We start from the raw sequence: 25000 nt of genomic DNA on the forward strand, positions 1-25000 counted from the left end.
AATATAAAAGAAAGCAAAAAAGAAGAGAGACAAAAACAAACGCAGATCATAGTCACATATCATACAATCAAAACTAGAGAGGGGATATAACTTAATCCTCAGAGGGCTCACTGGATTGCTCTTGAGTTATAGATTTGTCAAATAAATCAAGAAATTGACCCCAAGTATGCACAAATGTTCTTATGGAGTCTTCAAAAATCTGAGTCTCTCTATCTGAAAAAGATATCAATTCTGGAATGAGGGATGTAAATGTGATGTCCAATTGTTAAGCACTTGTCTTTTAGCCACAGCCATACCTTGCATTAAAGACTCCCCTACTGAAAAAACCAGCTTAAACCAGCGTAGGCTGGTTGGCTGGCTTTAGCTGGTCGACCAGGCTGGTTTTAGAGGGGTTTTGGCCACTTCCAGGCTGGTTTTCAGCCATTTCCAGCCTGGTCTTAGCTGGTCAGGCTGGGAGATGACCAGCTAAAACCAGCTTGACCAGCCTTGCCAGGCTGGGAGCCCAGCCAAAACCAGCTATGCCCAGCTTAAACCAGGCTTGTCAAGCTGGTTTTAGCTGGATTTAGCTGGTCATTTTCCAGCCTGACTAGCTAAGACCAGGCTGGAAATGGCTGGAAACCAGCCTGGAAACGGCCAAAACCCCTCTAAAACCAGCCTGGTCGACCAGCCAAAACCAGCCAACCAGCCTAGGCTGGTTTAAGCTGGATTTTTCAGCAGGGTCTTGCTTTGTTTGAGGGAGAGAAGATGTGTTTTGTGAGAAGTTCAGCATCTGGCAGAAAAGGCGCTATAAGCCTTGGAGTACCAGTCAAATACGTCTGTTCAGAATCTGTTCAGTTAGGGACAGAGCCAAAAGGCGTGAGCAGCCGTGTCCTCTGCCGTCTTGCATCTACATTGGTGAGACAGAAGGAACTTTTTTATGGAGCCTGGCTTTAATGTAGGGTAGATGATGTGTGACCTTGAGTTGAATCAGTTGGTGTCTGCTGTTGACCGAGCATGACAGTGTCATGTTCACCAGTGATCCTTCCTGACAGATTGCTGGTGAACTACAAATGTCATGTTTAGGAACTACAAGTCCTATCAGGCCATGCCAAACACCAGCTGCTCATCAAGGCTGATGAGACGCAGCTGAAACTTGTGATGACTGATCATTCAGACTATTTATACACCACACATACACCAGTTTAGTACGGAGTCTTTGATGTTTATGTACCAACCCAAGCTCATTCTGGAAACGTAGCCCCGTGGACGTATCTGGAGACCACAATTTACGTAGCCGGAGGTACGTAAAAGCCGCGTTTTTTTTTTTCGAACGAACGATGCGGGGCGGTGTGGCGCCGCTCTGCCCCTCCTCTTCGCGCTCGCCGGCCGACGGCTTGCCTCCAAGTGGAGGGCTTTCCCGATGCAATCAGTTTGTCCGCTTAGCTCACAGCGTTGCGTCGGCGGAGCGGAGGCCCCGGAGGAGGAGCCAGCCGCGGTGGACGACGACCGGGATCAAGTCCGGGCAACAGCAGGTTCTGGAAATCAGGTAAGACGAAAAACGGGATCCGAAAAATAAGGGCGAGAACGCAGCGGGATCCGAAAACGCGGTCGAAATCGAAGACGAGGGCTTTTGCTTTTTTTTTTCCCGATCCGGCGGCTTTTCGCGCGAGCGCTCCCGAGAGGCGCCCGAGACGTGAAAAAGCGCGCACACAGCGGCCTCTCGCGGATCCGCAAAAACAAAAAAACGCTCGAATACGTACCTCCCGGGACGTAAATCGCGGTCTGCAGAAACGTCCGCGGGGCTACGTTTCCACAATGAGCCCGGGTTGTGATGTACGTACCTTGTTTATTGTTTGATTCCTGTTTGCCATCTATTTTCGACCTTATGCCAGTTTTTTTGACTGTTTTTCGATTGTAGTTTTTGTATCAGCCTCTTCTGTTTGTCCCTGTTTTGCTTAAATATAATCTTATTTTATTTGCACTTTGATCCTCGTCTCTGTTGTTCCTTGCTTTGATCTCCTCACGTGACAGACAGTATTGAAGTCAAACAATTGTCCCATGTGTCTGCAGAGAGTTTGATTCCTAAATCTTTTTCCCAGGCAACTTTACTTCTAGTAGCCCTGCTGTTTCCAGCCATTTCCAGCCTGGTCTTAGCTGGTCAGGTTGGGAGATGACCAGCTAAAACCAGCTTAGCCAGCCTAGCCAAGCTGGAAGTCTAGCCAAAACCAGCTATATCCAGCTTCAACTAGGCTGGTCAAGCTGGTTTTAGCTGGATTTGGCTGGTCCTTTTCCAGCCTGACAAGCTAAGACCAGGCTGGAAATGGCTGGAAACCAGCCTAGAAATGGCCAAAACCCCTCTAAAACCAGGCTGGTCAACCAGCTAAAACCAGCCAACCAGCCTAGGCTGGTTTAAGCTGGATTTTTTTACCAGGGAGAACAAGGATTCTCAACCGGTGGGCCATGGTTGAGAGCAATCCTGCAGGTGGGCTGCGAGAAATGAACTCTCAATCAGGCATGGGATGATAACCGTTTTTGAAGTATACTGTGGTTGGGAAAAGTCAAGGTTTTAAAACCATCCAAATTTTCTGCTATACCGTTCCTAAGGTATGTGTAAGACTTTTTTTATTAGTGTTTTTTTTGTTGTTGTTTGTTTTGTTTTTAGCAGAAAAGATATCCAAAGATGGCATTTTAAATTGTAAAGAAATCTGTGTTTTTGAAACCAATGAAGACAGCAGAAGGCAATGATTAATTTTCATTATATATCCTGACATGTTCACTGCTCCAAAGTATTAAAAATTTTTTGTTTTTTAAACAAACATTTGAAAAGAACTTATTTTAGAGCAGTAATCATAATACTGTGAAACTTTGATATTTATATCCAAGGTTATCATACTGTCAGAATCTTATGCCTAGCCATTGCTTTGAAATGTTTTGTGTTTTAATACTGTTTGGCTCAGATTTAAGTCGTTGTTTGGACTGTGGACCGGAGCACCCGGAGGAAACCCACGCCAACACATGGAGAACATGCAAACTCTAAACAGTAATGCCAACTGACCCAGCCGGGACTCGAACCAGTGACCTTCTTGCTAGCCACAGTGCTAACCACTGAGCCACCATGCCGCTTAAATCCAATTTTGATGATGTCATTAGTAATTAATTACTTTTTTGTAGCAACTTCCCCAACACTGGTTGTGATCTAAACTAAACGCATTGCTATTCTGTTAACTCCTGTACGGTTTGGCCTTGATGTTGTGTTTTTCTATGAGCTGTTAGTTCAGTTAGTTTCTCTCAGCCTGAGGGTGTTTGTCAAGGCAATGTGAAGAAGATGAACTTGCCTTAAAGTAAAGACAACAGAAGCAAAACATTTAGTAAACTTACAGTATATCAGGTCTCAAGCATATCGAGTTTTAATGGTTATTCTGTTGCTTTTCTGTCATAGGTTTCCATTGGTCATCTAAAGATGATCTATATTTTGCATAAATCTGAATTTACAACATCTGCTTTATACGTATTGAAAGCATGTGAAATGCATTGAAATTACAAATAGTCAAAATATTATGAAACTAGTCTAAATCCAAAATCCTACTTTTATTAGTAAAAGGCCCACACAGATTTTTAAACCCATCATTCAATTTATTTATTCACTTGCATAATTATGTGTTTATAAATATACAGTTGAAGTCAGAATTATTCGCCCCCCTGTTTATTTTTCCCTCAATTTCTGTTTAATGGAGGGAAGATTGTTTCAGCACATTTCTAAGCATAATAGTTTTAAAAATCTATTGCTAACAACTGATTTATTTTCTCTTTGTCATGATGACAGCACAAAATATTAGATTAGATATTCTTCAAGACACGTCTATACAGCTTAAAGAGACATTTAAAGGGTCACGAAACACCAGAACACATGTGTTTGAGCTGTTGACAGTGGTATATGTGTCCCACACTGCTAAAAACACTATTAGGACACCTATATTTCACTAAAAAGTGTAAGTTGGTTGTTTTTGCGTTATTTCAAGCAAATTCGTACTTCCGGTTTGAAACGAATTGTTGAAGCTGCGTCACGGTCATGAGATAATAGCGTGTATTCCAGCGTGCAGACTGGACGTCTGTGCCAGAGTGTGTCTTATTACGTCTTACAGTGTGATGCATTAATGCATGAGTAAAGCTTGGTTCAAACCAATCAGCGCACTCTATTGTGCAACTTCATTAATATTCATTACTGTCACAGTGTTTAGACGACAGAGACGCCACGTTGTGTTGGCAAAACAAGCGTGAAGTGTTGCTTTTATAGTTTGCTGCAGTTCAGTTTTGTTTTCATTTTCTCTCTGTGAGAGCTCAGCTGGAGTCACGTGTGGATTAACAGTGTACGCGACGCTCGACAACAATAACTTACGTGTCTAAGGAGGATTATTGTTTACCTGAGAGCTGTTCTCATCTGCAAACGCTGAGATCCGGATTCGCTTGTAGTCTCCTCTTAATAAAGACGCGGCTCTAGTTGCTGGTGATTGTTCTGTCTCTACAGATTTGGTAAGTGAGTGACCAGTGCTCTTTGTTTATTCAGTTTGTTCGTATCGAACTAAGTTAACTATTGCACCGAGTGTAAACATGTTAGCACCACAACCAAACTTTAACCTCGTGTAGGATTTTTACTGCATTTTGTGACCGGGACAACACACTACCTGACACTACCTGCCGAGTGCATCTAAGTTTTCGGGAAATGCGGAGGGTTTTTTTCTCTCATTCGCCGTGTGGTATTAAAGATTGCATGAAAAATACACGCTTAGAGCAGCGCCTCGAATCAAATATCACGTTTGTGGCGAGGGACATGAATGAATTCCCTGAATGAAAGAGCCAAACTGCAGTTAAAGTCCAACATTTAATCATTTGGCAAATAATTCGACTTCAGATGTCCATGTAAACACAGTCACTTTGTCCGCTGTGTGTGTGTGTTTTGACTCTGAAACTCAGCGCGCTCAAATAGACACTCCCACACCAAGCCTCTTTTCTTCCTCCGACACTCCCCCCTAAACAAAGCTTGACACGCCCACTTTTCTGACTTTTTCCAAAGCAGAGGTGTGAAAACACCCTGCTGAAACGAGGGGCTTTCATGGCCCTTTAAAGGCTTAACTAGGTTTATTAGGTGAACTAGGCAGGTTAGGGTAATTAGGCAAGTTATTCTATAACGATGGTTTGTTCTGTAGATTATCAAAAAAAAATTTGCTTAAAGGTGCTAATAATATTGTCCTTAAAATGGTTTTTAAAAAATTAATAACTGCTTTTACTCTAGCCGAAATAAAACAAATCAGACTTTCCCCAGAAGAAAAAATATTATCAGACATACTGTAAACATTTCCTGAATCTGTTGAAAATCATTTGGGAAAAATAAAAATAAAAAATGTAAATGGGGCTAATAATTCTGACTTCAACTGTATATATTCAGCTTTTATGCCGTTTATTTATTGCAGTAGTATTTTTGAACAGCATGCATTTACATTTTACATTTAGTCATTTAGCAGACGCTTTTATCCAAAGCGACTTACATGCAAATGATTATATGAATTATGTACAACACAGTTTGTAAAGTAACACTTGATATGTCTTTTAGTGGTTGTGTTTTACAGTACCAGAGACTTTGTTTATCAAACAAGTGGTTCATTTCTGTTTAGCTCCTATATCTCACAATCATTCATTTTCTTTTCAGCTTAGTCCCTTTATTAATCCGGAGTCGCCACAGCGGAATGACTCGCCAACTTATCCAGCACATGTTTCACGCAGCAGATGCCCTTCCAGCTGCAACCCATCTCTGGAAACATCCATACACTGTCATTCACACTCATACACTACGGACAATTTAGCCTACCCAATTCACCTGTACCACATGTCTTTGGACTGTTGGGGAAACCGGAGCACCCGGAGGAAACCCACGCATACGCAGGGAGAACATGCAAACTCCTCACAGAAAAGCCAACTAACCCAGCTGTGGCTCAAACCAGCGACTTTCTCGCCACTAAGTCACCCTTCTCACAATCATTCATACTTAAATCTGCAATTTATTTTTAATAGCTTGCTTAACTCCAAAAATTAAGCTGGAGGATGTTTAACTTAGTTTAATAAGTTACAATTAACTAAAAACATATGTTTTCATGACTTATTAATCATATATTTTTTACAGTGTACTAACGAATGATCAATACATTTATTAATTATTCATCTTTGTTAACATCAGTTAATTAAAATAAAGTCATCGATGTTAATTCTTGTTAACTCAACAGTGCATTAACTTATGTTAACTAGCACAACTTTGGATTTGAATAACATTAGTAAATGTTCAACTATGATTAATGAATGCTGTAGAAGTACTGTTCATTGTTAGTTAATGTTATTAAATACATTATTATAAAGTGCAAATAAAAAATATATAATAATACTTATTAGTTATATTAATGATACAGTTGTCCAATAAAATTGAAACCCAAACTAAATCGTATTTTCCCTCGCGTTTAATACTCCTTGATTGCAGATTTTTTAATTGCTTATACTTATTGTTTGCTGTTCCGTTTTATTTTCTTCTCTGTCTTTAGTACTCCCATGTTCAGCACTTTAGTCAACTTCATTTAACAATTAAACAACTTAATTGTTTATGTTCCATCAACTTAAGTTTATAAAAGCTAATAAGTTAACTTAATTCCTTCCGGTTGTCTCAACACAACTGGACTGTGTGGAACCCAGGATTTTTACAGTATACACTCCAAAACATTTCCTACTTATTTAACTGAGCTGAAGCAACACAATTATTGAGATTTTTAGATGGACAACTTAACTTAAATGTATATAAAAGGTAAGTTATCTTGATTCCTTTATGTTGTCTCAACACAAATCAATTGTGTGGAACCCAGGATTTGCCACAGTTTATACAGAAACATTATGACATTAAACTACTTATTTAAACTGAGCAGAAGCAACTCAATTCTTGAGGTTTTTAGAGGGAGAGCTGAAGTGTTTTATATTCAATCAACTTAATTTTTTTTAAAACTAATAAGTTAACCTAATTCCTTCATGTTGTCTCAGACCAAATCAATTGTGTGGAACCCATCATCTTTTACAGTGTACACCCAGAAATGACATTTGCCGTTTGTTCAAACTACTTATTTAAACTAAGCTGAAACAACACAATTCTTAAGTTTTTGGGACAACTTATTTGTTTTATGTTCACTCAACTTAAATTTATATAAACAAGTAAGTTATCTTGATTTCTTCATGTTGTCTCAACACAAATCAAGTGGAACCCAGGATTTGTCACAGTATACACTCCAAAAAGACATTAAACTACTTATTTAAATTGAACTGAAGCAACACAACTATTGAGGTTTTTAGAGGGACAGCTGAAGAGTTTTATATTCAATCAACTTAAATTCATAAAGATTGATTAATTAACTTAATCTTGCCCTAACACAAATCCGTTGTGTGGAACCCAGCATCTTTTCCAGCATACACTCAAAAATGACATTTGCTGTTTGTTCAACTTATTTAAATTAAGCAGAAACAACAAAATTCTTGATTTTTCAAAGGGAACAAATTACTTGTCTTATGTTCAATCAACTTAAATTTATAAAAACTAATAAGTTAACTTAATTCCTTCATGTTGTCTTAACAAATCAATTGTGTGATGCTCAACAGTTTTTACACTCACAAAAATGAGATACTTATTTAAATTGAGCTGAAGCAACTCAATTACTGAGGTATTTTAGATGGACAACTTAACTGTTTTATATTCAATCAACTTAAATTTGTAAAAACTATTAAGTTAACTTAATGTCTTTAAGTTGTGGCAACACAAATCAATTGTGTGAAACCCATCATCTTTTACAGTGTTCACTCAGAAAATGACATTTGCCGTTTGTTCAAACTACTTATTTAAATTAAGCTGAAACAACACAATTCTTGAGTTTTTGGGAAAACTTATTTGTTTTATGTTCACTCAACTTAAATTTATATAAACAAGTAAGTTATCTTGATTTCTTCATGTTGTCTCAACACAATTCAATTGTGTGGAACCCAGGATTTGTAACAGTATACACTCCAAAAATGACATTAAACTACTTTAAATTGAGCTGAAGCAAAACTGTTTTATATTTAATCAACTTAAATTCGTAAAGTTTAATGAATTAACTTAATCTTGCCCTAACACTAATCAGTGTGGAACTCAGCATCTTTTTAGTGAACACTTCAAACTACTTATTTAAATTAAGCTGCAACAACACAATTATTCAGGTTTTTTGTCAGACAGCTTAATTGTTTTATGTTCAGTCCACTTAAATTTGTGGAAACTAACAAGTTAAGGTTATTCCTTCAAGTTGTGCCAACACAAATGCTTTGTGTGGAACCCAGCGTTGTACAGTGCACAGCATTACTACTGCAGAGGAAACATCCGAAGAATTGCATAACATCTTACCACACTTTTATCGCCCTGTTCTTCATCACTGTGCGTCTGTGCATCATCTGTGCATGTGGAAGCAGGCTTATACTGAGACTCCAGCAGCTGGGAGAGCGTCGGTTTGGGGCTGCCGGATCTTTTCAGCATCTGGATCTCCGCACCGAGAGACGCTGCAGCCGCGGCCGCCGTACAGGCACTCATCTCCGGCGTGCCGCAGCGCGTCCTCCCGCTGCCTTCTCCGTCCGCTGCTGCGCTGTGCAGATTGGGCTGAGATGAAGACACAGCTCGGTCCAAGCCATGATCACGCTTCTTTTTAAATATCCGAAACACACTTTCTGGCTTTCTGTCTTTTTTGCTCAGTTTGGGGCTGCCATGGAGTTTGGATTTACCGTGGAAAGATTTCCACAAGCCCCGCTGATTCTGCTGCTGATGGGATGGAGAAACATCATCCACGTCCATACTCGCTTCCATATGCGCTCTCTGCAGTCTTTCCAGTCAGAAGTCACCCTGGGGTTAATGTTAAAAGCATGCAAATCAATGCAAATACTTCATCTGCAGGACATGTCGACATGCGGAAGTAGTAGTGATGGAAAGAGCCCCTCTGCAAACCTTTATAAAATGAGTCAGTCCCACTACAGCCTGTAGCTGCTGCTCATCCACGCCCAGTATTTCCAAAAAAAGTTGCATGCTTAAATAAACGCGATGCAGCACGCCGAGCTTGTGTATTTACATGCACTTCTGTTAAACTCCTTGTGGTTTGTGTTGCTAATCCAATACGACGTGATCGAAGGATGTTTATGCAAATTTAGGACTGTATGCAAATGCATTTTTTACCACAAGACTCAATCTAATAGTATGAAGCTGCAGGCCTGGAGACCCAACTGCACGCTCAGACCTGCTCGCTCAGACAGCTAGACCTGGACTTCCAGACCTTGCCACCCGCTGTTTAAAAGATCGACTAACCTGATTTCAGCTGCTTGTAAATTGTAATTTAAACTATTTTTCTACTATAAAATATTTGGCTATGATTGAATAGATTATTATATGAAATATTAAACATACTAGATTTTTTATTTGATGCATTAATTCTGTTGTATTTTTATTAATTGTATTTGTACAGATATTGTTCAGTTACTTCAATATTTTCAGACATTTGTTGTTGTTTTTTTATTGAGGATTTATCACTGTTTCGTATTGAGTTGAGGACATTTAAAGGCTTAATTGGTTAATAAGGTGAACTAGGCAGGTTACGGTAATTAGGCAAGTTATTAAATAACGATGGTTTGTTCTGTAGATTATCGGGGGAAAATAGCTTGAAGGAGCAAATAATTTTGTCCCAAAAATTTTTTTTTTCATTAAAAACTGCTTTTATTCTTGCCGAAATAAAACAAATTTGACTTTCTCCAGAAGAAAAAACATTATAAGACATACTGTGAAAATTTCCTTGCTCTGTTAAAAATCATTTGGGAAATATTAAAAAAAATAAAAATAAAATCAAAAGGGGGCGAATAATTCTGACTTCAACTATATATATATATATATATGTGTGTGTGTGTGTATGTATATATATGTGTGTGTGTGTGTGTGTGTATATATTAGGGATGTAACGGTATTGTAAATACCGTCATACCGCAATATTAATTTTTTTCGATATTACCGTAGTCGCATGACTCGGTAAAACTATAGGTCTTCTGAGAAAATTTGCTCAGGCGAATGAAGCGAACGGGAGGTACCGGAAACTACAATTCCCATCAGCCCATGCTTGACCATCATCCCTTGCGGTCTGTTGTCGCTACAGATCCAGTAATGCGGAAATGGAGTGTGCTGCTAGAAGCGGGGATGAAAAAGAGCTGGAAAACTCTAAAGCGGGTGTTGTCGCCACGCGCGTACTGAATAGTGGTGTTGTCGCGCGAGTTCTTGTCAGCTGTGTTGTCGCGCGCGTACTGAATAGCGGTGTTGTCGCGCGAGTTCTTATCAACTGTGTTGTCGCGCACGTACTGAATAGTGGTGTTGTCGCGCGAGTTCTTATCAACTGTGTTGTCGCGCACGTACTGAATAGTGGTGTTGTCGCGCGAGTTCTTATCAGCTGTGTTGTCGCGCGAGTTCTTATCAGCTGTGTTGTCGCGCGCGTACTGAATAGCGGTGTTGTCGCGCGAGTTATTATCAGCTGTGTTGTCGCGCGCGTACTGAATAGCGGTGTTGTCGCGCGAGTTCTTATCAGCTGTGTTGTCGCGCACGTACTGAATAGTGGTGTTGTCGCGCGAGTTCTTATCAGCTGTGTTGTCGCGCGCGTACTGAATAGCGGTGTTGTCGCGCGAGTTCTTATCAGCTGTGTTGTCGCGCACGTACTGAATAGTGGTGTTGTCGCGCGAGTTCTTATCAGCTGTGTTGTCGCGCGCGTACTGAATAGCGGTGTTGTCGCGCGAGTTCTTATCAGCTGTGTTGTCGCGCACGTACTGAATAGTGGTGTTGTCGCGCGAGTTCTTATCAGCTGTGTTGTCGCGCGCGTACTGAATAGCGGTGTTGTCGCGCGAGTTCTTATCAGCTGTGTTGTCGCGCGCGTACTGAATAGCGGTGTTGTCGCGCGAGTTCTTATCAGCTGTGTTGTCGCGCACGTACTGAATAGTGGTGTTGTCGCGCGAGTTCTTATCAGCTGTGTTGTCGCGCGCGTACTGAATAGCGGTGTTGTCGCGCGAGTTCTTATCAGCTGTGTTGTCGCGCGCGTACTGAATAGCGGTGTTGTCGCGCGAGTTCTTATCAGCTGTGTTGTCGCGCACGTACTGAATAGTGGTGTTGTCGCGCGAGTTCTTATCAGCTGTGTTGTCGCGCGCGTACTGAATAGCGGTGTTGTCAGCACACTGTTCAGATTGATGCAGACATGAGATCTCTATCTCACTCATGGTTTGTCCTCTCAAGTGGGGGAAAGACAATGCACAACGTTACCCACTGCTGTCAACCAGGGCCAAGTCATATCTCTCTTGTCCCAGAAACCTCAGTCCCAAATGAGAGGGTTTTTTTTCTATTGCAGGGGACATTGTAAATGCCCAGAGATACCAGCTTTTACCAGATTATATTTATATGATAATTTTCCTTTAAACCCATCTCTATCTAAGTGAGTGAGTGATTAAATGTTGAATGTGATGAGTTTTCAACAATACTAAATTGAAACTTTATTTTTTTTACATGGTTTAATATTTTTTTGTTATTAAAATTGAAGTTCCTGTTTCAAAGCTTACAGATAGATGGCTAATTTGTATGTCATTGACACTTTTGGCACTTTTTTGGAGTATTTTCATAAGTTTTGTTTTTTCCTGTAAATGATTCAATAAATACCGTACAGTGAAATTCTGATACCGTTACACCCCTAATATATATATATATATATATATATATATATATATATATATATATATAATATCTTGCATAATAAAAACAAACTACATAAACAAATTACACTTTAAGCCATTCGAGTCACATAAGACAACGAATACAGAATTATTTATTCATTTCCCTTCGGCTTAGTCCCTTATTTATCAGGTGTCGCCACAGTGGAATGAACCAACAACTATTTCAGCATATGTTTTACACAGAGAATGTCCTTACAGCTGCAACTCAGTACTAGAAAACACCCATGCACACTCATTCACACACACACACACACACCCGTACACTACGGCCAGTTTAGTTCATCAATTCCCCTATAGCGCATGTGTTTAGACAGAGGGGGAAACCCACGCCAACATGGGGAGAACATGCAAACTCCACACAGAAACACCAACTGACCCAGCAAGGATTCGAAGCAGTGATCTTCTTGCTGTGAGGCAACAGTGCTAACCACTGAGGCACCATGCTGCCCCTTTAAATGATACACTGTAGAAAATGCTGGATTCCACACAATTCCTTCATGTTGTCCCAACACAAATTTTAAAACTAACCTCACTTGCTCATGTTAACAAATGTAAATGGATAGAACGTAAAAAAATTAAGTTGTCCGACCAAACAAGTCAAGAATTGTGTTGTCTCAGCTCATTTTAAATAAGCAGTTTGGCCAAGCAGCATAATGCTTCTTACGTTAATACTGATGTGAATACATATCACCACAGGAAAAGCAGCTTGTTACCTGCACACCTCTCTGGCGTGTGTGTGTGTGTGTGCTTTGTAAATTTCAATAGCAATGATATAAAAGACGAGGTCAGATCACAGATGTTGTGTTTATTGTTCAAAGGAATCGTGAACAGATGGTGCATTTATTATGCTCACATGAATAGTGTGAGAAAATACATAAAGGGCTTACAAATCAATATCTCAATATCAACTATCTAAAAAAACATCAACAGGTGGTAAAAAATACGCCTTTTACTAATCGAGATCTTCTGATGTCCATGACCTTTTTTGGGATATATGCAACATAGGCTCATTCTGAAAGCGTAGCCCTATAACAATTTATGGAGATTGCTAATTATGTAGCCAGAGGTACGTATGGCTGTCATTTGGCTTTAAAACAGACGCTACAGGGCGACATGGCACCTTTCCTTTGTGTGCTTACTAGCAAAACAACTTACCTCCATATAGACGGCTTTGGCTGTTACCAGTTTGACCAGTGGCTCGCCATGTATGTTGGCAGACTTGAGGCCCAGGGAGGAGCTGACTACGATGACGGGGTTCCAGTCAGGTGAAGAACGGTTCCAAAAAGCGGGTAAAACAAAAACAGAAGCCAAAAAATTAAATAAACATGTAAACAACAGGGTGAGAATGTGGTTAAATCTAAAAACGTGGTAAAAATCAGGCGAGGGCTTTTCTTTTTCTGGATTGCTTTTAAAAACATTGTCGGTTAGGTTTAGGAAAGGAGAAGGATGGGTCAGTCGGTCAGTCAGTCAGTCAACAGCGGCCTCTGGTGGATTTAGAACAGAGCAGCAGGCCCGCGCGAGAGAAATTTGAGATCTGAAAAAGCGCACACAGTGGCCTCTAGTGGATTTACGTGAGAACAGCAGGCACGAATGGCACCCACGAGGGAAATTTGAGTTCTGAAAAAGCAACCACAGCGGCCTCTGGTGGATTTACATGAGAAAAGCAGGCGCGAATGGCGCCCGCAAGAGAAATTTAATAACTGAAAAAGCGACCACAGCTGCCTCTGGTGGATTTACATGAGAAAAGCAGGCGCGAATGGCACCCACAAGAGAAAATTAATAACTGAAAAAGCGTACTCAGCAGCCTCTAGTGGATTCACGAGAAAACAGCAGGCGCAAATGGCACCCACAAGAGAAAATTAAGCTCTGAAAAAGCATACACAGCGGCCTCTGGTGGATTTATGTGAGAACAGCAGGCGCGAATGGCACCCACGAGGGAAATTTGAGTTCTGAAAAAGTGACTACAGCGGCCTCTGGTGGATTATGCGAGAGCAGCAGGCGTGACTGACATCAATGAGAGAATTTTGAGAACTGAAAAAGCATATACAGCGGTCTCTGGTGGATTTATGTGAGATTAGCAGGCGCGAATGGCACCCTCGAGAGAAATTTGAGAACTGAAAAAGCGTACTCAGCAGCCTCTGGTGGATATACGAGAAAACAGCAGGCACAAATGGCACCCACAAGAGAAAACTAAGCTCTGAAAAAGCATATACAGCGGCCTCTGGTGGATTTACGTGAGAACAGCCGGTACAAATGGCATCCATGAAAGAAATTTGAGTTCTGAAAAAGCGTACACAGCGGCCTCTGGTGGATTTACATGAGAACAGCAGGCGCGAATGGTACCCACAAGAGATATTTGAAACCTGAAAAAGCGACCACAGCGACCTTTGGTGGATTATGTGAGAGCAGCAGGCGAGAATGGCATCAGCGAAAGAAATTTGAGTTCTGAAAAAGTGACCACAGCGGCCTCTGGTGGATTTACATTAGAACAGCAGGCGCGAATGGTACCCGCGAGAGAAATTTGAAATTTGAAAAAGCGTACACAGCGGCCTCTGGTGAATTATGCAAGAGCAGCAGGCGCAAATAGCATCAGCGAGAGAAATTTGAGGTCTGAAAAAGTGACCACAGCGGCCTCTGGTGGATTTACATGAGAACAGCAGGCGCAAATGACATCCGCGAGAGAAATTTGAGAACTGAAAAAGCGACCACAGCGGCCTCTGGTGGATTTACATGAGAACAGCAGGCGCGAATGACATCAGCGAGAGAAATTTGAGAACTGAAAAAGCGACCACAGCGGCCTCTGGTGGATTTGCATGAGAACAGCAGGCGCGAATGACATCAGCGAGAGAAATTTGAGAACTGAGAAAGCGACCACAGCGACCTCTGGTGGATTTACATGAGAACAGCAGGCGCGAATGACATCAGCGAGAGAAATTTGAGAACTGAAAAAGCGACCACAGCGGCCTCTGGTGGATTTGCATGAGAACAGCAGGCGCGAATGACATCAGCGAGAGAAATTTGAGAACTGAGAAAGCGACCACAGCGACCTCTGGTGGATTTACATGAGAACAGCAGGCGCGAATGACATCAGCGAGAGAAATTTGAGAACTGAGAAAGCGACCACAGCGACCTCTGGTGGATTTACATGAGAACAGCAGGCGCGAATGACATCAGCGAGAGAAATTTGAGATCTAAAAAAGCGACCACAGCGACCTCTGGTGGATTTACATAAGAACAGCAGGCGCGAATGGCACTCGCGAGAGAAATTTGAGGTCTGAAAAAGTGACCACAGCGACCTCTGGTGGATTTGTGAAAACAAAAACTGCAAAATGCAGCTCCTGGGATGTATTTGGCGCTCTCCAGAAATGTATATAGGGCTTCGTAATCAGAATGAGCCTGGGTTGGATATATTTGGTGTTTTAGAGCTGTAAAAGTTTGGTAAAAATGTTCTTTATTAACCTTTAATTTACTGTATAGAAATGTTGCATTCAATAGTGGAAAAGTTTCATTAGATTATTAAATGCTATGAAAACTTTTAAAGGTTATTCTGGCATCACTGTGGAAAAAACCCTCTTTGTTTCTTTACTTTTAAGAGTTTATTATTAATGTGACTTGTAAAAAACTTGCAAAAACACTTATTTTTGGAACAATCAGTAAAATAATCTGTGAAATGTTCTTGCCTGCACAGATATAAGTTAATACACAAATTAAAATAACATTTAATATGTTGAAATGTATATTATAACACTGTAAAGTTTTCGCAAAACACTTCTCAGCTGTGTAAACCTCGTTCAGAATGTGATGATTTTGTCGCTGTAGCTTGTAGAAAACCTCTCAGATGTTTAGTTTTCCACCCAGAGCTTTTGTTTTAAGCAAATCTGCACACATTTGCACATAATATATTAAAAACAGGATAGAAACAGCTCACAAAAACTGCAAACAAACAAAAAATAAAGCAACATTTGCCAGGTCTGCTGTGAATAAAGCAGTCGTTGCCATGGAAACAGTCATACAGCATTACATGGACTGTACAAAGTGTGAAAACCAGCTATAATCACTAAATGTTCTAACATTACTAAATAGTTCAACTTAAAGCCTGGTTTAATATTTCAGGCTGAGTGACCCTGTGAACCGCAGTGCTCAACACATGCATTCATACACCATCTTAAGTTTTAAAGAGGACCTATTATGCAAAAATATTTTTAAAAAGGGGTTTACACTCAGCACTCAGTTGTGTGTCAGCAGTGTGTGAATATGTCCAGCTTCTAATGGTAAACATTAATTAATTGTATTGTTTATAATCAGGCTTGATGAAAGCAGTCTGCAGAAACACTTTGATTGCCATTCTCCCTTTGAATGATGTCATCTGAGGGGGAAAGCCCCGCCCACTAGAGACAATCTCTCCCTCATTAGCATATTACATTAGTCTTGTTTTTGAATCTGCCACTATGCTGATGCATAGGCATTAATAGCTCCGCCCTCTTTTGAAAAGAGCACAATCTCATTCGAATTTAAAGTGACAGTTACCAAAACGCCACAATTAGGATCAAAGCCTGAAAGGGTCAGTTTCAGAGAGTTAGAGAACATTATCTGTGTGCTATTTTCAGCTGAAACTTCACACACACACACACACACACACAAGGGAGATTTTATTTTACATCTTGCAAAAAGAGGCATAATAGGTCTCCTCTAAAGTACAATTCTCACTATTAAACCATTAATTATTACCTTGCCTCAAACTACAAATGTGGTGCTTATAAGGTATTAAGGTGGTTGTTTGTACAGTCTTAAGGATGTAGAATAAGATCATGCAGAATGTGTGCTTTAAAAGTACTAATAACAGCTAATATCTTAATTATAGGCAAGTAATGAGCCTCAAAGGGATAGTTCACCAAAAAATAAAAATACTTTTATAATTTATTCACATTTCACATGTTCTGTTGAACACAAAATTATTTATTCAAATGTTGGACACTGGTAACCATTGATTTCCATAAAAACAAATACTATAGAAGTCAATAGTTACTGATTTCCAACATTCTTCCAAAAAAAGCTTTGACTTTTTTTCTCAAATTATTTTATTGCCATAAAATTTCCACTTTATTCTTGAATTGTCAATTATTCTCTAAATATTTTGATTTTATTCTCGTAATATTTCAACTGGGCGATGCAGTGGCGCAGTAGGTAGTGCTGTCGCCTCACAGCAAGAAGGTTGCTGGGTCGCTGGTTTGAACCTCGGCTCAGTTGGCATTTCCATGTGGAGTTTGCATGTTCTCCGGGTGCTCCGGTTTCCCCCAAAGTCCAAAGACATGCGGTACAGGTGAATTGGGTAGGCTAAATTGTCCATAGTGTATGAGTGTATGTGTGTGTGTGTTTGTGGATGTTTCCCAGAGATGGGTTGTGGCTGAAAGGGCATCCGCTGTGTAATAAACTTGCCGGATAAGTTGACGGTTCATTCCTCTGTGGCAACCCCGGATTATTGAAAGGGACTAAGCCGACAAGAAAATAAATGAATGAATATTTCAACTTATTCTCGTAATATTTTGACTTCTCTAATTATTTCAATTATTCTTGTAATATTTCCACTTTATACTAATAATATTAGGATTTTGATCTCATAATAATTTTACTGTATTCACATATTATTTCAACGTAGCAAAATATTTATACTTCTCTCATAATATTTTGACTTTATATTTAGTTTTTTTTATATTTTTGTCTTTAAAATGATAATATTTTGACTTATTAATATTTTGAATTTATTCTCATAATTTTCCACGTATTCTTGAAATGTTCTGAATTTAATCTTTTCTAATATTTGGAATTAATTTATTGCAAATTTATTCTCGTAAAATTGCAACTTTATTCTCCTTGTAAATTAATGTATTCTTCTGTTATTTAGACTTCATTCTTGAAATGTTCAGAATTTAATCTCATATTATTTGTATTAATTTACATAATATTTTAACTTTATTCTTAAATTAATTCAGCTTATTCTTCTTATTCTTTTTTCTTTAATTATTTTAGTTATTCTCAATCTTTACACTTTATTCTTGTATTATTTTGACTTTATTCATGTAATATTTCAAATTTAGTCCCATAATATTTTGACTATTCATGTAATTTTTCAGCTTAATTTCTTCATTCCTTTAATATCGTAATGGTTTTTAAGTGGCACTAAAATGCTGTAATAATAATTAATCTTCAGGAATATTCTGAAGTAATATAAGGATGCGTGTGATGCTATTTTCAGATTAACTCTGCATCTCCAATATAGTAGGAAATTAAATATAAAAAAGTTATGTGACAAGATGATTGAGAAGTTTGTAACTAAGCAACAGAACATTCAGGGGTAAACAAATGGGGTGTCATTTTTGGGTGAACTGTCCCTTTAAGAGTGAGAATTGGTCCTTAAACTAAAGTGTTAATGCATGTGTTTGTTTCCTCCTCCACATCCTTCAGTGTGTGTTAAAGTGTTGAGTGTCTGCTTGTGGTTAAAGGGTGAGTGTTTTCACAGGTCCTGCTCGTGCATCTGCTGTTGCATCTTCTGAAGCATCTCCTGCATCCTCCGCAACTGTCAAAATCAACAAACAGTTAGTTAGGTGCAGTATTTAGCATAGCTGATGATTTAAAACACTTTTAGCAGAAGCATTTTTTTTTACATTTTACCAGCTGAAATACTAAACCATGCATGTCAGTTTTTTTTGTAATACTTTTATTACATCACTTAAAAAAATTGCAATTGAACTTGACTCCATGAGACTTTGATTTTCTATCATTTTTGCATAAACTATTTATTAAAATGAAGACTTCATATGCAAACACAGATAAACACCAATTTTAGATTTTTGTCAGAGCTTAGCTTTTTTTGCAAAACACTACAGGCTCTATTTTAATGATCTAGGCGCAAAGTCTAAAGCTCATAACGCAAAAGCATTAAGGGCATGTCTGAATCCACTTTTGCTATTGTAAGGATGGACGAATACGCTCTGCGCCCGGCGCATGGTCTAACAGGGTTGTGCTTTATTTTTAATTTTTGGGCGACATGGTGGCCCTGTGGCTAGCACTGTTGCTTCACAGCAAGAAAACCGCTGGTTCAACCTCCTATCAGGCTGGTTGGAGTTTCTGTGCATAGTTTACACGTTCTCCCTGTGTTCGCATGTGTTTCCCCCGGGTTCCCCGGTTTCCTCCCACCGTCCAAAAACATAAACCATAGCTAATCGACTAAACCAAATCATCACCTAAGACATCCTTAGTTTACACTTCTCACAAGGCAACAAGCAGGTGAGTTCTCGAGACCTACCTGAGCTCGAACTCCCCTCTCGCCCTTCTAATGGGAGGGAGCCCCGGGCTCGAGGATATTACGAGATCAGGGCTCTCTCCCATGCACAGCATGCCAAATACGCTTTACTTATCAGCTAAGTGTGAACTCTAAAAATACTGTTTACTATAACTGATCTCCAGAAAATCTAGAAACAGGGACTCAGCAGCTGGTCTAAAACAGGATGGGGAGCAGATAAAATCTACTTCTATGTATTACCTAAAGACTAAAAGTAGAAAGAAATATATATGGGAGCGGAACAGGAGTGGGATTCATGTTAAACAGAAGTGGGACGGGACAGGATTTCTTTCTGCGGGAGTGGGACGAGACAAGACTGAAAATTCACTCTCGGTCATCGTCTAATTTGGACTAAAAACAAGGCAAAACCTCAAAGGAGGAAAAGCATTTTTGCGGTGTGACAGGTAAAGGGCTAAACAAAAATGATGTGCCCTGATAAATCAACTATAATAACCGCTGTAAACAGATCTGAAGCAGCTCACCTCCTCATCCTTCATCTTGATCAGTTTCTCTGTTTCTACATCAGGGGTGGACAGAGGCAGGATCGGGATGGGACTCTCCACACGATTATCCTGCGTCAGCTTGCTGCTTAACACAGAACAAATCATGAGCGATGATGGTTTTCTGATATATTACACTGTGGTATCAGAGAAGCTTACCTGGTCATCTGCTGAATGCACTGCGCTCTGTAGTTCTCGTAGTGAGCGTCGCATGTGATGTCCTTCAGGTCGTGCATGTGTGAGCGAATCAACATGTTCCTCAGCTTGACGAAATCACAATGAGACTGATTCTCCACTGTCACAGATACAATATAGTTGTCAGTCACCAAGTGGAGTCTCCACCAGACATCACATCACATCTGCCACTGAACTGGACTACATATCCCATAATGTCCCGCAGTTACACACCAGTTTCAGGTCTCCTCCTGGCTACACTCACAGCTGAAGCTGATAAGGACTGATTCATGGACTATTTTTACACCACACACACACACTGATAGTCTTGTTGTCCTGTAGTGAGTGTCAAAGTGGTTTCCCTGTTGTTCCTAGCCATGGTTTTGAGCCTTGTTCGTTTACTTTTCACGTCTGCCTACCTTGACCATTTGCCGGCTATACCGAGCACTCTCTAGTGCACAGGTGTCAAACTCAGTTCCTGGAGGGCCGCAGCTCTGCACAGTTTAGTTCCAACCCTAATTAAACACACCTGATCAAACTAATTGAGTCCTTCAGGCTTGTTTGAAACCTACAGGTAAGTGTGTTGGAGCAGGGTTGGAACTAAACTGTGAAGGGCTTCGGCCCTCCAGGAATTGAGTTTGACACCCCTGCTCTAGATTATCTACATGCTACCAATTCTATTAAAAGCTTCATTTGGATCCTACCCTTGTTGTCCACCATCATTACAATAGTGTAGTTATAGTTCATTATGTTGCTCTTTCAAAGACGCAAGTTTAACTAAAGCCTCATTCACACTAGAAGAATCTTTGCCTATCACCCTGACTGGCGATTAAAGTCACTAGAGGGCATTTCCACCTTGAGGTTGCTTATGTAACTTTCAAGATGATTATCACTGACAGTGAATGAGATATTCCAAAATGCACTTAACAATTGGTGGATGGAAATACTTATGGCTCTATTTTGACGGTCCATGCGCAAAGTGCAAACGCATTCAGGGTGTGTCAGAATCCACTTTTTGCTAATATAGGGACAGAAAAATCCGCTTTGCGCCATGGCGCATGGTCTAAAAGGGTTGAGCTTATTTACTTAATGGGTTATACATTTTTATTTTAAACATATTGGCTCAAATAAATCTGCAGGTCCGGATGGAATTTTGCCATGTACTGTTAAATGCTGTGCTGATGAACTGACTCCAGTTTGGGTTCCCATATTTCAAATCTTTAGACTCGGGTATTGTTCCTAGTTTGTGGAAAAGTTTGTTCCTGTTCCTAAGTTGGCGAGGCCCTCTGAGTACAATGATTTTAGACCGGTGGCATTAACATCTGTTATCATGAAATGTTATGAGAAATGTGTTGCGTCCATGTTAAAATCAGAAGTTGCTAGTAATTTAGATCCTCCACAGTTTGCCTAGAGGCAAGGTAGAGGTACTGAAGATGCAGTTAATAGTCAAAGTCAAAGTCAGCTTTATTGTCAATTCAGCCACATGTACAAGACATATAGAGAATCGAAATTGCGTTACTCTCAGACCCAAGGTGCTTAACATTAATTTAAAAAATATAAAAAATAGTAGTAAAATTTACAGTATGTACATTCTACATAAAATGTGGTCTAAAAAATATACATAGGTAATAAAATTGTAAACAACACAGTGACATACAATGACATTAAGGGAGTGCAAAGTAAACCAGAGTTGTGCAGATAAAGAACAGTATAGTGCAAAAAGCCTTGTAAACATGATAATTGTGATAAAGTGACAGAGTCATATAGGGAGGTAGTATGGTGTGTCTGCATAAAGTGACCAGTGCAGATGAGTGTGTTAGTAGTTAGTTAATTAGTTAATAGTATTTTGCACTTGATTGTTAAGCACCTAAAGCTTATGCTCGACTGCTTTTTATTGATTTTAGTTCTACTTTTAATACGATCCAACCACATTTGTTGGTTGAAGAGATGGAACAGCTGAATATAAACCCATGCATATGCAAATGGTATTTCTCATTTTTAACAAACAGAACTCAGGTTGTAAAGGTTAAAAATATCTGTTCAGATGAAAAGAACAGTAGCACTGGGGTTCCGCAAGGCTGTGTCAGTTCACCTATTCCTTTTACACTTTTTACAAATGAATGTTTAAGTAAGCATTCACAGAATTTTATTTTTAAATACTCTGATGACACAGCCATACTAAGTTTACTTTATGAGAATGATGACATCGGTGTTATCTATCAGTCAGAAATTAGTCAGTTCGTTGAGTGGTGTGATAGAAATAAGCTAAAAATAAATACTAAGAAAACTGAAGAGATGGTATTTGACCCTAAGTGTTTAGGTGACCATCGTCAAGTGGTTGTACATGACCATCCTATTACTCAGTCAGAAACCTGTAAGTACTTGGGCATTTACATCGACAGTTCTTTCACATGGAAAACACACATTGAGTGGGTTTGTTCTCGTTTACACCAGAGATTGTATTTTTTACGGAGGTTTTGTCTTTTTGGAGTTAACAAGAAGCTCATGATGTTGTTTTATAAAGCAGTGCGTGAAAGCATTGTTAGATATGGCATCACAGTGTGGTTTGGCAACCTAACTGTTCAGTGTAAATCTAAACTGATGCATCTCTTAGGCTGCTTTCACACATGTGAATGGATTCAGTTGTTCTGAAACAGAGATTACAATTGCTACATTGTTGCTCTTTGCTCTTGGAGCGGTTCACTTTCACACTGCAAAGTTTCTAATCAGACCAAAAGAGCTAAAACAAGTCACGTGTGAGTAAACTCTCCTCACATTGGTCAGAGTGTCAGGGTTTATTTTGCAGAGTCCCGCTGTCAGGAGAGGTGGTGGTTTGGTGGTGATTGACAGGGTGCGCGCGCGGCGTGTCTGAGGAGAGATGCGGTGGGGAGGGGTGAGAAGGGTGCGCGACGATGCCTATTTGAGGACCGGGAGGGAGATGCGAGATTACCGGGAGATCATCACTTGTTTGCGGGCATCCGGAGACTCGCGAAACTTCCCGCCCTACTCATAATTCTCTCTTCATATAGCCGTAAGCCTATTACATATCCATAAAACACTGTGATATAACCACGCTCGGATTGGATCGCTTTCTCACTGCAATCGAACTGCTCCAGGGTTCGTTTCAATTGAGCCGAGACCACCTCACTCAAGCGATCTCGGAGCGATTACTTTGGCGCGGAACAGAGCGCGATTGCCCTGTTCACATATGCCAAACGAACCGCGCTAACTGGGCAAACGAGACACGTTCCAAAACAAAAGTGTAGGTGTGAAAGCACCCATAAAGACAGCATGGAAAATTGTCGGGCACGATGAATATTTTAATCCACAAGTTTTATATGAGAACTGTGTCCTCAATCAGGTGGAAAGGATTGTAACTTATTTTTTGTTTGCACAGTATGAACTGATTCCCTCTGGTAGAAGATATTGAGTCCCAAAGTGTAGGTTAAACCGCTATAAGAAATCCTTTGTACCTGTGTCAGTGGGTTTACTTAATAAGAGTATATCTTAATTAGCATTATACATTTTGTAATTGTTGTATTTTGTATTGTTTTTATTGCTTGTTTTTAGTGAATGTCTGCAGCAATATGGCGTTGCCCATAACAAATCTCCTGTCAAGGACAATAAAGTTTTACTACTACTACTACTTATAGGTGTGTTTTGAGAATAAACCAATCAGAGACTCATCTCTCATTCCCATTAAGAGTCAGTTGCGTCACGCCATAGCGCATTTGCTATTTACATGACGTAAAGTAAGTGTAAGTGTAAAAACTGAGCATTTCACTAGCAAGAAAACAGTTAAACAGAGCATCCACAGCACGAGAATAAGAGATATTAACTTTCCCTTTCGCTCTCGTGGATAAGGAAACCTTATATGTACAGACATCAATTAGCCTATAAATGATTAATTTAGTTTGTTAAGCGCAAAGATTTGTATCAAAACTATTTCTTAATTCAGTTCTAATTTCCAGCAATCGAATAAATGAACAATAATAATGAAGTGTGTTTAGATAACTGAGGTAGGGGGGCTACAAGACGTTGTTCCCAGGGGCCTCTGAATTCTTAATCCGGGCCTGGGTAAGGGCTAGATAGCCCTTGAAACTGAAAGTTTTCAGTGGAATAGGGATTGAGCCTTTGTCTCCTGCTGTTTGGTAATGAAGTGTAAATCTGCACTGACCTTCCACGATGCCCCATGGGTAAAGTCTCCCTCTCACCCGCTGACCTTTGACCTCGACTATAGTGTTGCTCCCAATCACAGCAAATGGAGTGCTTTCCTGAGAAAACGCAGAAAAAACTTTCCAGAATTATGCATAAATTATTCATATGCACAAATATTGGGCAATGAATCTGAAAGGCCTGGATTTAGAGCACAGTATTTCATTAGTATGGTGTAGGGCTGGGTGATTTTTCAGATTTTTTCGATTAATTCGAATTTACGTTTTAAGACGATTTAATTTTGAATGAAATCGAGAAATCGCGATTTTTAAAAATATATATATTTAATACATTATAATGGCACCAATGCGCCTGGGTTCACTCTCTGTATGAAGCAGGAAGTACACCAGAAGCGCCTCTCGGCGACGCGCCGCACAGCACCACGCCATGGATTTCAGAATTCTAGACAGGTTTCTATACACACACCGGCGCTGCCCAGCCACGATTCACGAAGCAGTTCATATTTCAGCCGGCCCACAGAGCGCCATCTGATTACTTTCATGTTAAATATCATGTAAATGTGCGCGTTTGGTGTGTGAGAGTTTAAACTGTCATGTGCGCGCCGTGTCGCGGCGCTTCTGGTGTGCGACCTGCTTGACTGCCTGTTAAAGCGTGAAGTCATGTAGGATTTTACTTGTTGCACGTCTGTGTGGATTGTCAAGACATATTCCCTCATCAAGTCGATAAACTCGATCTCAACATGTATGAAGGATGTAAAAGCCTGCCATGTGCAAAACCGCGCTGATCTTTTGGTTTGAACACGAGCAGAGGTGAGGGACTGTAGCAGTGAAAATGAAAGTAGCCGCCCCCATGACGTCATTTAGCGGAACTAGTTGAAAACCAGACAGATCAGGCAGCATAATAGAGAGAGTGGAGCAAAGCACATCAAATGATCGATATTTAAAAGGGGAAAAAAGAAAAATAGATTTAATATATTATTTTATATTAG

The 25000-nt window shown here is 39.9% G+C and overlaps 2 protein-coding genes and 1 long non-coding RNA gene across 11 annotated transcripts in view; 1 reads left to right on the plus strand and 2 right to left on the minus strand.

The window, feature by feature from the left end:
- mctp1b (multiple C2 domains, transmembrane 1b) overlaps positions 1-9001 on the minus strand; it is a 69604-nt gene extending 60603 nt beyond the window's left edge. For all 5 annotated transcript variants that reach the window (XM_087271351.1, XM_087271349.1, XM_087271350.1 and 2 more), the window contains exon 1: positions 8435-9001. In XM_087271351.1, coding sequence (XP_087127477.1) covers positions 8435-8887 — 453 coding nt within the window. In that variant the 5' untranslated portion in view covers positions 8888-9001. The remainder of the gene's footprint in view (positions 1-8434) is intronic.
- Positions 1-18642, plus strand: part of LOC147842214 (uncharacterized) — a 115981-nt gene extending 97339 nt beyond the window's left edge. Inside the window, exon 4 of the long non-coding RNA XR_015501602.1 lies at positions 18341-18642. This is a non-coding gene — a long non-coding RNA (uncharacterized LOC147842214). The remainder of the gene's footprint in view (positions 1-18340) is intronic.
- septin5b (septin 5b) overlaps positions 12609-25000 on the minus strand; it is a 26655-nt gene continuing 14263 nt past the window's right edge. For 2 of the 5 annotated variants that reach the window (XM_087269316.1, XM_087269315.1), the window contains exons 8-11: positions 24014-24110; positions 19822-19957; positions 19645-19750; positions 18195-18397 (exon numbers count right to left, since the gene is read on the minus strand). In XM_087269316.1, coding sequence (XP_087125442.1) covers positions 18335-18397; positions 19645-19750; positions 19822-19957; positions 24014-24110 — 402 coding nt within the window. In that variant the 3' untranslated portion in view covers positions 18195-18334. 5 annotated transcript variants of the gene reach the window in all.

This window comes from Danio rerio, chromosome 10 (assembly GCF_052040795.2).
Source record: "Danio rerio strain M-AB ecotype USA chromosome 10, GRCz13ab, whole genome shotgun sequence".
Lineage (NCBI taxonomy): Eukaryota > Metazoa > Chordata > Actinopteri > Cypriniformes > Danionidae > Danio > Danio rerio.